Source organism: Episyrphus balteatus, chromosome 3 (genome assembly GCF_945859705.1).
Source record: "Episyrphus balteatus chromosome 3, idEpiBalt1.1, whole genome shotgun sequence".
NCBI lineage: Eukaryota > Metazoa > Arthropoda > Insecta > Diptera > Syrphidae > Episyrphus > Episyrphus balteatus.
In genome coordinates this window covers 114,232,524-114,246,056 of record NC_079136.1, presented here as the reverse complement: position 1 = coordinate 114,246,056, position 13,533 = coordinate 114,232,524, and the positions used below count along the sequence as shown (strand labels likewise).

Sequence of the window (13,533 nt, the reverse complement as noted above, 5' to 3'; positions counted from 1 at the left end):
TTGAAAAAAAGTTGTTGGTAGACTTGTAGAAAACATAATTTCCTACAAAAATGTCCTTGGTAGTATTTTTATACAACCAAAAACAACGAAGTTATGAAGCTTCCAAAAACATGTAAAATTTCGGATTTTGCAATATTTTCAGTTTCTTGTCACTTAACAGTGCTATAACTCTTTAACAATTGACTTTTACGCAAAAGTCTTAATAATCAATCTTATAGACAATTTAATTACCTAAAATAAAATATAAACCACTTTGATTTTGTGAATCAAATAACCGAGTTAGGGCTAAAATAGTAAAAAAGTATTTTTGATAGTTTTCGAAAATTTTTTAACTATCCATTAAATGAAGGATTTGTATCCCACAAAAAGTCGGGTGGTTCTTATTCTATATTTAATCAGGTTTTAATGGTAGATTGAAAAAAAAATTCATAGCCACGCCCCCTCCGCCCCCTTAACCATACTTCATAACTTCGTTGTTTTTGGTTGTATAAAAATACTACCAAGGACATTTTTGTAGGAAATTATGTTTTCTACAAGTCTACCAACAACTTTTTTTCAATAAAATGCACCAGAAGAAAGTTATGGGCATAAAAGTGAAAAAAGTGCCAGATTTCTATGGTTTTTCGGTGATGCTGAAGGGGGCGTGGTTGTGGAAATTTGGTTTTTCTATCTACTAACCATACCTAACAACATATCAAAAATTTAGAACTACCAGACCTTTCGTAGGGTAACCCCCTTTTTTTTAGCTTCATTTATTGGACTATAATAAAATATATCTAGTTTAATAAAACGGAAAAAAAATCGCAACTTTTTTTTCAAGAACTTGTTGACCTACAGAGCTGTGTTTAAGCTTAAATTAAAGCAAATTTTATAGTGGTATTAACTTTTTTGACTTTGACTTGACTTTTGCTATAATATTAACTTATTAGAAAATATAAGTGAAAAACTTAAGAATCTTCTTAGCGCACCACGGAGTTAGCAGAGGTGTTCCGAAGCTGCTAAATTAGCCTTTCTCTCTATTCTTTCTATACAGGGTGATTCAGGAGCAATGTGCCAAAATGATGGAGCGTGTAAGTTGGGTCGATACAAGAAAAAAATCGTATGGGGGGTCTAATTTCCTTCGTTTAGCGGGGAGGGGAAATTTCAAAAAAGAATTGACTTAATTTGGAAAAAAAAATTATTAAAAATCTAGGGTTACACCTACAATAACATAAACTGTTTGTGGAAAGCCTAACGTCCGAATTAATTGCATGTTTTACATTCATTAGATGGCCATACGATTATGACAAATAGAAATTAAATTACTAATTACAAATTTGTCAATTATCATAACTGTTGTGTATAACATTATAGTATAACTTAAGATCTTTTAAAAAGGGATAAAGTCAAAACATTTGACGAAAAATGAGGAGACCACCCTTTTTTCAATATTTCTTATGTTTTACTTTTCCTCCAAAAATGCCTTTATTCTTTCGGGAATTCTTTTATTACATGAATGAGTTGTTGTTCCGACATTGTAATGATTCAGCCACTCAGCACTAAGTTCTTCCACCAGTTATTATAACGGTTTTTGCACATTTTCACTTTAGAGTCTCACAAGGGCGTAGTTTTAAAACAAGGACATGAAACTCTTAGCGTTTAGGTGCAAGAATATGGAAACCTCTACCTTTAAAACTTAATTTCAAATTCAAGAAATTAATACTTTCCTTAAGCTGCTCTTTGTTTTGGTCTTGTCTCTGGTGTTTTTCAAAGAGGATTAAACCCTTGCCCCGATGTAAAAAAATAACCCAATATTGATTGGGAATATTCAATTTTTCTTATGAAGTAGGCTGGTTTGTTCACCTCGCATATTCTTCAACGCTCAAAACCTCTCGAAATTAAAGAATAGTTATATAAAGAAATGGCTGGATTGCCCATAAGTATTTCTCTTTAATGTTTAGAATAAGAGACTGTTAATATAATAAATCATTTATTTTGCTATAAACAAAAAAAAAAATGCTTTTAAAACCATTTTGCACAGTTTTTTTTTTTTTAGATAAATCGGATATATAGATAGATCGCTCTTGTTTAAAAGTATGATCTCTCTGGGAATGAAATGATTTTCGCGAGCTAGCAACCTTGCTTCTTCAAATTGGATCCAATAATTTTCGTCTGGATTATCCAAAAATGTTCACAACAATAAATAGCTGATTTTTTTAGCTATTTATTTCTTACAGCACTAATGTGTGGCTTTAGCTTTGTGGAAATGCTCCTACTGGTGGAATCTTCTTCTTCCTTTTTCTCGGCGCTGTTATGATCTCGATGTCGAGGGGATCATAGCCTTCCCACGTTACTGCTTCACACTAGTGATCCGCCTGTGGGGTTCGCCGGGTTGACCTCAGAAATCGGCGGCAAGCCTCCCGGTTTTGTATTGTTCCGTTTCTGAGGCCAACTGAATGCTGGTGTTTTTGCATTTGCTTGTACCAGGAGTTTTTAGGCCTACCTTTCTTTTTATTTCGTGTTGGAACGTTATATGATATTGCTTTTTTGACGGGGTTCTCAGGATCTCTCCTTTGAACATGGCAATACCAACTGAGTCGGTCGTGTTCAATTTTTTGGGAGATGGTATTTTTAACATGAAGGCTTCCTCGGATCTTTGTACTTCTAATTCTATCAAGCTCCTACTGGTGGAATAATCTGAAAAATTCTTTGATCATCGTTGGAATTATTGAAGCACATTGGGTTGTATGCCAGAAAATGAGCTTAACGTCTTATCTAACTTTTCATTTTTTTTTTTTTTTCTTATATCTATCTCATTTTCTTGAGATAGGTCTCCAGAAAATGTACTGAAAAGTGAGATAAAGCTTAAGCTCATAGGGTAAAGGCACTAGTATCCGGACAGTTAAGGTACTTTTGAACTTTGACGTCGAATAATTTTATTGGTGTTCAAGCTATAGCAAATATTTTGGTAGTTTCTTAAAGTTTGGCATTTTAGTAACAATGTTACATTCACATAATATTTAAATAAAACATTTTAATATTTTGAAAATAAAAACAATAAAAAAAGTTCGATTTGCACTAGTGTCCGGACGCAAAATTTAGTTTCCGGACAAATTTATTTTAGTATCCGGACACGATAATTTTGTATGAATTTATGGTTCTTTTTTCGTTTTTATGAAATAAAACATCTTTTGTTTTTGAACAAAATATGAACATAATAACTTTAACACAAAAAAAATTATTAAAAAAATTAATTGTTGAAAAAAAATGCTTGGTAGTTACTTTTAAAGGTTAAAATTGTTTTTAATAAAAGTTATCACTAAGCAATTAACAAAAAGGACACACTAACAACTTATATTTGTTAAAAGAATTAATAATAATTCATTTCAGTTTAAAACAAAAATCCTATAGGTACTTTTTTGATTGGGTACCTACAAAACAAACATTGAAGCACGGAACGAATATTTCCAGAATTCATAATTATTGAAGGTGACAACAAAATTTAGGAGTCCTCATTCCTCAATAACATCACATTGTTACCACCATATCCATATTTTTCATTTTTGCTTCATTTAAAAGTGGTGAAAAATTCAGTTTGGAAGTGCTTGGCCTACATTTTTTGCATCCTAATCATTAACTGTTATCTCCCAATCAGATTAGGGGGATTTAAAGACACTAACGTCAGCCGACAGCATGATGTGGGTTGTGTTCGGTGGCAACGCGTACAAAATAACTAGATTTTGCAACAAAATTCACTTAACTTTAGTGTTAAATGTGACTTTTGTCCATTACAGGATGTTCCACTATGTCAAATTATCAAAAAAGGTTTCGCTCCTCATCCAGTAGTAATCGGATAAATATTTATGTACCCTAAGGACCCTACATAGAGAAAATAACGAAGAGATAACTTTACTTCTGGTATATTTAACTTTATTTCTGGTACATTTAACTGATTTCTAATATACTTAAATATATTATGATTAAATATACCAGAAGTAAAGTTATCCCTGGCGTTATGTTTTCTCCGTATATAATTTTGCTAGTCTTTGTGTAGAGACAAAAGCTGGTTTCATCGCCATTTAATATCATACTCGAGTCATAAATGGAGATATGTCCGTGGCCAGTACTTTTCAAATAATTTTAGAGCAATTCAAACCATTTTATAATGCACTCTTGTTTAAAAACTGCTGTTCCTTGCCTACTAAAACTTTTCAGCTTTTCTCAAAGCTAGAATTGGATTTATATAAATCCTTTTATCCTCTATGGTCTTTGATAAGTTTTCTGAATTTATTCCTTATAAGATCGCAAGTTTAAAGGTACAAAAACACTTAAAATTACATTTGAAACAAGGGTGTCCAGAAACTGAATCTAGTTTTTCAGTATCCGGACACACTTATTTTAACTTCGGTAACCCTGTCCGAATACTGAAACATTGAGAGAGAAATGTAATTATCTTGCATTAAAACCCTAAATATGTTCCAAACTACAAATTTAGAGCCTAAAAATGCGATTTTTCCATTTCCCTCATATTTTCAGTATCCGGACACTGTTTCCGGGAACTAAAAAAAGTCTTAAATTTTAGTTTTAGTATCCGGACACTAACAAATATTATTAAAAAAAAAAACTTTTTGACTATTCTTTTAATTAATTACACTGGTCAACAAGGTTTTTGCCACAAGAACCAAAATATACTTTTCTAGTAGTTTTCGGGGTGCTGAATCCGAATCTAAAGTCAGAAAAATTTGATTGGCCTTCGTTTTTGAAATATTACCGTTAGAAAATGTCAAAAAACGTAATTTTGGCTGTTTTCGAGGTTATGTTTTTATGTGGAGTAATTAATTGTGAATAAATTTGTAACGGTGCCAATAAGAGCTAGTTTTATTCATTCAAAAAATGTTTAAATCTTTCCGATATCTCTTTTATTGCCCGAGATATTTAAAATTTAAGTAGCGGTCTTTGAATCAGAAACAACACTGGCCAACCAAATTACACTTTTTTTGCCACAAGAATCAAAATATACTTTTCTGAAGGTTTTTGAGTTGCTGAACTCGAATCCACAATCAGAAAAATTCTATTAGCCTTCGTTCTTAAAATCTTACCGTTATAATATGCAAAAAAGGGTTTTTTTTATAACGGTTATATTTCAAGAACGGAGGCTAATAGAATTTTTCCGATTGCGGATTTGAGTTCAGCAACTCAAAAACCTTCAGAAAAGTATATTTTGCTTCTTGTGGCAAAAATTCTGTGGCCAGTGACTTAAACTTTAGATTGAGTTTAGTTTCTCTTTGACTTATTAAATGAAACTAAAGATATCTCGAGCAATAAAAGAGATATCGGGAAAATTTAAACATTTTTTGAAAGAAGAATATCTGTTCTTATAATAACCATTACAAATTTGTTTATAATGAATTACCCCACATAAAAACAGAACCTCGAAAACAGCCAAAATTACGTTTTTTGACATTTTCTAACGGTAATATTTCAAAAACGAAGGCCAATCAAATTTTTCTGACTTCAGATTCGGATTCAGCACCCCAAAAACTACTAGAAAAGTATATTTGGGTTCTTGTGGCAAAAAAAAAGTTAAATTTTGTTGACCAGTGTTATCTAAATGTATCATATTTACTCAAAACTAACAATTTCCTTTTATAATAAAATTAATAAACAGGTCTCAATTTACTTAGTTTTTGCAAATGCTTCCACTAGTTTTTTCTTACACAAAATCATTTTCACAACCTCACCCCTGATGTCGTACACTTAACAGAAGTATGTCTCTTAAACCATTCAGGTTATCTTCTTGAAACTTTGCATTTATATGTGAAATATATCAGAGAAAGTATATTTGTGGTTATATTCGAATTTATTAGGATGATTTACTTATTAATCGCAAAAAACTCACAAAGTGTCCGGATACTAACACTGTCCGGATACTGGTGCCTTTACCCTACTTTTTGTATAAGAGCCATTATCACCATCAAGACATTATGTTTGTATCTTAACATTTTTTTACCATTGCTGTCTATAAAAATAATTCACTGTCATCTTACATGATTCCACAAATCAACAAATTTTATTCTTTCAAAACAATAATCGACAATGATTTAATAAAAAAAAAACACAAACCAGACAACATAGTGAGTGTATGAAACTAATTTAAAAAAAAAAAGTTGATAGTTGACGCATTATCCAAATATTTGGCTTGGAAAATTTCAACGAATAAGAAATGTACACAAGAACCTTCTTGTATTTTATGCAGGCAGGTAAAACCACAAGAAAAGAAACCAACATAAAATCTGGCAAATGTCCCAGATTTTTTTCAGTATTTTTGTTTTTCATTACTCTTCCATATTTGTACAAAATAATATCAACCACAGCAACAAGCAAGGACACACAGGGACACAACACAAGACAAGAGACTTTTGTACGGCTAAGGAGAGGGCATACCTACGACGACCTGGCCTGGGGAGCAGCATATAAAACCCACCATCTCCAAACCCCAAAAACACAACCCAACAACAACAACAAAGCAAGGAAGAAAGAAGAGATTAATGCAATTTGTCTGGAAAGTTTTTTTTTTTTTTATTATTTTTAAGACTTTTCTTCTCAAACTGTAAATGGCAGTAAAAAAAAGTATATACCTATAAAAAAAAAGATAGACACAAACTAAAGGTAGAGAGTAAAGTTGTAAAAGCTACTTACCATTTGCGATGAATAAACAAATCGTCGACGATAAGATGAGTATTAATCCACATCGTAAGGACATTATATCGTATAATCCACGAACAAAAAAATTTAAATTTTTAAATAAAAATAAAAAAACAAAAAAATAAACGAAGAAGGAAAGAAGGACCAAACGGAGACGAGAATGATCCTTCTTGTTTTTTTGTTATTTTTTCCTTATAGAGTTGTGGTAGTTTTGTTCAGCAACAATGTTGTGCGTTATCCTTTATTTCCACACTTGATGCACGAATTCAAGTTTTTTTTTTGTTTTGTTTGTTGTTGTTTTCCTTTGTTATTCGAATCCAAAGGATACAAGGGCAAGGACAAAAGAAATACAATACAATGCGTATATTATAGTGGTTCTCTTTTTCTTTTTTTGTTTTGTGTTCAAATCAAAAAGAAAATAATTTTATATTTATCTCCCGGACGTCTGAACATGGTCGTCATTTATAAAGTTTAAACCATCTTCCCGCGCAAATTTTTATCTCACTCAAAGTGAATAACAAGAATTCTCATATATTTTTTTTTTTTATTTTTATGATAAATTAATTATGCTTCATTATTTTCTTTAATTTCATACAAAAGAAAATTTATTTGTTTCTATTGATTCAGCAAGTGATAAAGAAAAAATCACAGACAGGGGAGGTCATCAGGATGCAGGAGAGCAAGAGCACACACCGAACATCAAATCGAACAGATCTGTAATTTCTTGTTTCCCCATTTACATACACACAAACACATCAATATAATGTCCTTTCCAATAAAACCTTTACTTGTGTTTATATTTTTATTGGAATTTTTATTTATGTCCAGTTTACACTGTGGTAAGAATAGAGAGAGAGAGAGATTTATTTAAAATTACACCATACTAATACTGGAAGAGCATATAAAAAAAAGAGGTTTTGGAATGAAAATAATGGTTGCGGTTTGTTGTCTTTTTTTTTTGTTCTATTCTTTTAGTTTGTTACTTTTTCGGGCGAATAATTAACAAATTTTGTTTTGTTTTTATGTTTCTTCTTCTTTGTTAGATTCTTTTTTTTTATAATAAACAGGTTTTCCCACAATCAACCGCGAACCGGACGAAGGCAACCAACAAAAAAAAAATAACCACATTTACCACAAAACCAATTAGAAAACGTCATCGACAAAGAGCATAGTTTGCTTTCTCGCTCTTTCTTTCAAATTGGAAAAAAAGGAAGGAATCATTAATCAAAAAAAATGATTTATGGACACAAAGGAATTTTTTACTTTTTATATTATTTCACCACACTTGCATTATTATATATTTGGAATGAAAAATTTCAACACAACAAAATAATAATTGAAAAAAAGAGAAAAAAAAAACGGTTTAATTTCCGTATGGAGAAAACATAACCGAAGATATATTTTTGAGGGGGTTGAGGGGGGGCTGCACACACAAAAGAACAAGACGAAAAATCAGAGACGGAAAAAGGAACTTGGAAGTTTTTCCAAGACAAAAAAAATAGAGAGATGCAAATATTTTCACTTATTTTAATACATGTGAGTATGTATGTTGAACAGAGACGAAAGGATTTTCTTTTTTTTTTTTTTTTGGCTTTTATATATGTATTGCACACAAATGAGACACACACTAATACACACAGACAAAGAGGAACGAACACAAGAGAAGAAAAAATAAAGAAAAAACCGAACTGCTTTAAGATTTTCTTCAGAAATTCACTTCTTTTTTAAGTGAAAAATACAATCAAGACACATGTTTGTTTTGATTTAAAATTATTTCATTAGTTGTTGATGCAATTGCATCGTAATTAAATGAATTAAATTCACAGAAAAAAAAAAAACAAATGACGCCGACAGATGATGATTGCTCTGCTTTACCGATCCTCAACACAACTTTTACACACAATACACCCAAGAAGAAAACAACCAAACACCATGGATTTCCCGATAAAACTGAGGAAATATTGATGATGGCAAATGAAATGGCTGTGTGTAGTGGATGGAGGAGCAAACTGGAAATTATGTTGAATTCACCACAAATTTTTTTTTTTTTTTGGAATTCAATTCATTAGTTTTGAGTTAGAGGGAGATAGATGGAGTATTTATTTTTATTTTTGTTATAATTTCCAGGCATTCCAGGGTTTGTTTGGTTTGGAATTTTGTATTGGCTTTGTTGTGAGTAAAGTGTGACAGGTGAATAAAAAGTGTTGCCGCTGGACTTAGAACTTTTGATGTTTAGCAGTCTTTTTTTTTTAACGGCCATATTCACTAGTTTAAAAAATATATCTGGATGTATAAAGAAATTGAAATGTCAAAAATAAATCCAAATCCATAATATTCACTATCATACAGAGAAATAAAATGCACGACTGGGTCGCACGAACTTGCTCTTAGAGTTAGAGTTTCTTAAATTTTTACCACTTTTTGTATAGAATTTTGGAATATGTATGTAGGTACCTACTGTATAGGTACAAAAAAAATTTAAAAAATATAAAATTCGTTTAAAAAAAAAATAAATAAAATCTGAAATCAAATTGCCCTCCAAAACAAGTATGCATTTTTGATTGATATATTAACATGCATTTTTAGAAAAAAAATTTCAAAATCGTTAGAGCCGTTTTTAAAAAAACTAATTTTTTATAAATAATTTTTTGGAAAAAAAGTTTTACAATAAAATTGGTATGCCATTTTGTAGAAATCACGAATCAACATCTAAAAACAAAATTTCAAAAAAATTCAATGTCTCGTTTTCAAAAATTTGATTTTTCAAAAAAAAAATTTCAAATTTTTTTTTTAAATCCAAAAATTATTTTTTTTTTAATTTGATTTTTGATTTATATTTAAATTATATAAATGCTTCTTCACAAAAAGTTTCGTTTAAATCGAATAAGCAGTTTCGGAGATAATAGGATTTGAAAAAAAAAACGGTTCTATGGCAGGTACCTTTAATAATGATGATTTTCAAAAAAAAAAAATTTTCATTAGAAGATAGACCTTGTCGTTGGATCCTTTTTTGGCCAATTTCAACTTTGCTAAAATCGTTATAGGAAAAGTAGGTACCGTTAATTTTTTGTTCAAAAAAATTAATTCCAAAAACCCCTCTGGAGAGTAGCCAAATAACGCTACATACCAAGTTTTACATTAATTCTCTACCATTGTAATGTCATGGAAAAATATGTTACCTCAACTTTTTTTTTTTGTACAAATGCATAACTTGATATATAGCTATACCTATATCGCAAGTAAAAATAGTCATTTTTAACTATTTTTTAACTATTTTCATACTTAAAAGTCGGGATAACTATATTGTGGATTTGGATTTATTTTTGATATTTGACAATTTTACAACCAGGGCCCTATTTCACCAACTACAAGTTACAAGCACAAATTTGTAACTTGTAGATCACAAGTACAAATTTGTACAATGGAATTCTGTTTCACAAAGTACAAATAAGTAATTCACAAATTTGTGATTATCGAGAAAAAAAATTACAACTAACTTTTGAAAATCACAAGTTTGTAGAATTACCGTTTCACCAAATATATTTTTTTCTTGTTAGCAACAAGTATATCTCACAAACTTGTAAAGCTCTTTAAAGTCTAAGCGGTGACCGTTGAGTTACTTAACTCGTAACGATAGAGGTTAAAATTGGTTTCAAATGAAAACTAAGTTGATATTGAGTATGAAAAAATAGGATTGCCATTTTTAAAACTTAAGCAACCCTATTTTAAACGAAAAATTGTCAAATAACTAATACTGTCATATCTTAGTAGTTAAATCAAATAAGAACATTTTTTAAATGCCAAACAAAATTGTAAATATATATTAAGATTTTTGTATTGCTGGATTATTTTTATATTTATTATTTTATAATGACATCCATGTACTTATAGAAGTAAAACAAAGGGTAAAATAATAAAATTGTAAATAGTGAGGAAAATTAATAAAATAATTTAATTATTTATTAATTAATTTACTTAAGAGGCAGGTTAAAGCAATCAGGAAAATTTTTTAAACAGATATTTTGTGATATTTTCATTCGATTTGAAACACAAATGCTATACCAATTTTTAAAGCATTTGTTTTCCATTACAAATTCAAAAAAAAAAAAAACATTTATTTCAAATAAAAAATCGCCTTAAAAAAATATTTATTGCAAAAAAAAAATTGCATTAAAAAAAATGTAATTGCAACTGCAAAATATATAAAAAATTTTTTAATGCAATTTTTTTTTTATTAAGAAATTTTTTTACTTGCAAAATGATTTTTTTTTTAATTTCAAATGTTTTTTTACAACCTTGAATAATAATAATATATATTGCTTTTGTTAAAATAATAATAATGGCCTTCGGCGTAAAGCCATTTTAAACACTTTAATCACGGTAAATACGGTTTTTACAAACTTGTAACAAAAATGACATACGTCTTGACTCTTGTAGAAAATTTTCACAAATAAATAGAAACTTGTAACTTTTTTTTTTTGGTGAAACAGAAACCCACAAGAAACTTGAAAGCTCACAAATTTGTTACTTGTAAAATACAAGTTTTGGTGAAACAGAAAATGGATTTTTTCACAAATTTAAAATTGTAGATTACAAGTACAATTTTGTGATCACAAGAAACTGGTGAAACAGAATTTCACGATTTTTTCACAAATATTGTGAAAATTACTTGTAATTACAAATTTGTAAGTTGGTGAAATAGGGCCCAGATGTATTTTTTTAAATTAGTGAATAATATGGCCGTAAGCTGCTTTGTACACAGATTGGGTTTAATTTTAGCTCCCATACAAAATTCTCTTAAAAATTTAGTAGAGCTAAGATTTATATATGAATTTAAGTCGATTTTTCCGCAGATTCAGTTCAAAAAATAACACCTTCGTTTCTAAAAGTACATTTCTTATCTAAAGAAACAAGATGAAACGAAAACGCGACACGAACATTCAACTTGTTATAACTTTTTTGTTTTAATAGATAGATGAATGAAATTTGTACTGTAGATAGATAAATTAAATAAATTATAATTGTACAAAATTTCAATTAATTTCATATTCAAAATTCGGAGATAACGGTAAAAAGATGTTCTTTTCCAACACACGTTATATCTTTTGATCTAGTGCACATACAAAGCTACAAGCTACCAATTGTAGCTCGTAGCCCATAATTGGTTATAATGTGCAAATAATGTGAAAGCTTTACCTACTATAATTTGATTTTTCATCATTTTTATCTAATTTAAGAGCTTGTTTCTATTCAAGTGACGCAAAAAAAAACACTGTTTTTTGTGAAGTAATGCGAAAAAACGCAGCTAGTAGCCATACGGTTTCTGTTTTGGGTTGTTTTGTTTTTACAACATTGTTTGTTAAAAGTTCCTCTTTGAAAATGCAAAACCAAAAATCTAATAAGTTACCTCACCAAAGCGCCAATCGCTATTTTCTAAAGAAAAATTGTTGTTTCTATTCAAGTGACGCGCAGTGTAGTTATGATTATAAAAATGCTTTTTGATTTTATGTGAAAAAAAAAAAAATTTTGCATCCAATATGCCCATGCCCACACAAATAGTTTTTGGTTTTTGTGAAAAAAAAATGTTTGCATCCATCATGGATGCCATGGCCATACATCTACGGATAAAAAAAAAAAAATAAACAGCATAGTCCAGTGCATTTATGATGTTCATATATGGGCGACCCAGCGTTTGTACCAGCCCCAAATTTTTTTTGCTCATTCGATAGAGCATTGGCTGAATATCATTACCCTGATTTTTCGCACTCGCGAAATTCACCTTTCGGCCGCCATCTTGGATTTTAGTTTTTGTTGAATATCTCGATTTCTATTTATCCTACATAAAAGTTGCGTACACAAGAAACGTAGGCAATTAAATTTCGCGTCTTTTATGTTCAGAACACTTTTTCGATATTCTGAATATTAAAAAAGTTACAAGCCAACAAAGTAAAAAAAACAGAAAAAAGTGACAATTTTAAAGTTTTCAGCACTTTTTATAATAATTATGAAAAAACGTATCGAGAAAAGATTATTCGCCTTAAAATTCTCTACAACTCTGCTATACAACTTTTTTTTGTATCGCTATAATTAATAAAGTTATTAGGGTCAATGTGGGTAAATGTAAACAGGGGTAAATGAGAACATGGCTCATAACAAGCTTCAGTTAAGTCTCTGTGACGTATACATAAGTACAAATCGCGGACGCATGTATCTTTTAACTTATACGTCAAACTCAATGCTGTCAAGTGAGTATTCATTCGACGAGCGTATTTTCCGTGAAAGATAATTTTTTAAAGTGCCAAACAAGTCGTTAGTCTTTCAGAAATATTAAATATGTTTGCAGATTCAATTAAGTCAGTATAATTTGCAAATACTTTTTAGTTTTGAATTTTGATGTAGATTCTATGTGAAACAAACAAATTTTAAAATACAGGACATTTATGTCGATTTGCATGTGTTTAAATTTACCCCAGAATATTTTTCATAATGGGTAAATGTAAACAACGTATTCTGGGGGTAAATATAAACATATGTTTTTAGTTTTAGTTTTATTATTTCCATCATTTTCAGTGGATGATGTTGCAAAATCGGTCTTTGACGTAAAAATAAAAAAAAATATGACGTTCAGAGGTGCTCAGGATGCATATTGGGTGCCTATATAAAGAATCAAAGGAAGAAAACAAAAACTTTTATTGGAATTTGAAAAAGTTTTTGTCAAATACCTCCTTGAACGTTTTTCAAGTCGTTATCCATATGATAAAGAGGAAATTCTAAATTTTAAATCAGTGTTCACATTTACCCCGAATTTGTAAAAAAACACAAACATGGTGGGGTATTTGTAAACATGCC

At 29.9% G+C, this 13,533-nt stretch overlaps 1 protein-coding gene across 8 annotated transcripts in view; it reads right to left on the bottom strand.

Annotated features, from left to right (window-relative positions):
• LOC129913810 (disintegrin and metalloproteinase domain-containing protein 10) overlaps positions 1–8,678 on the bottom strand; it is a 341,759-nt gene extending 333,081 nt beyond the window's left edge. The window contains exons 1-2 of one of the 8 annotated variants that reach the window (XM_055992684.1): positions 8,560–8,678; positions 6,679–7,518 (exon numbers count right to left, since the gene is read on the bottom strand). In XM_055992684.1, the coding sequence (XP_055848659.1) occupies positions 6,679–6,742 (64 nt within the window). In that variant the 5' untranslated portion in view covers positions 6,743–7,518; positions 8,560–8,678. Of the gene's footprint in view, positions 1–6,678 lie in introns of all 8 variants that reach the window. The other 7 variants (XM_055992683.1, XM_055992680.1, XM_055992682.1 and 4 more) reach the window with 7 other exon arrangements.
• Between the last annotated feature and the right edge of the window lie 4,855 nt (positions 8,679–13,533).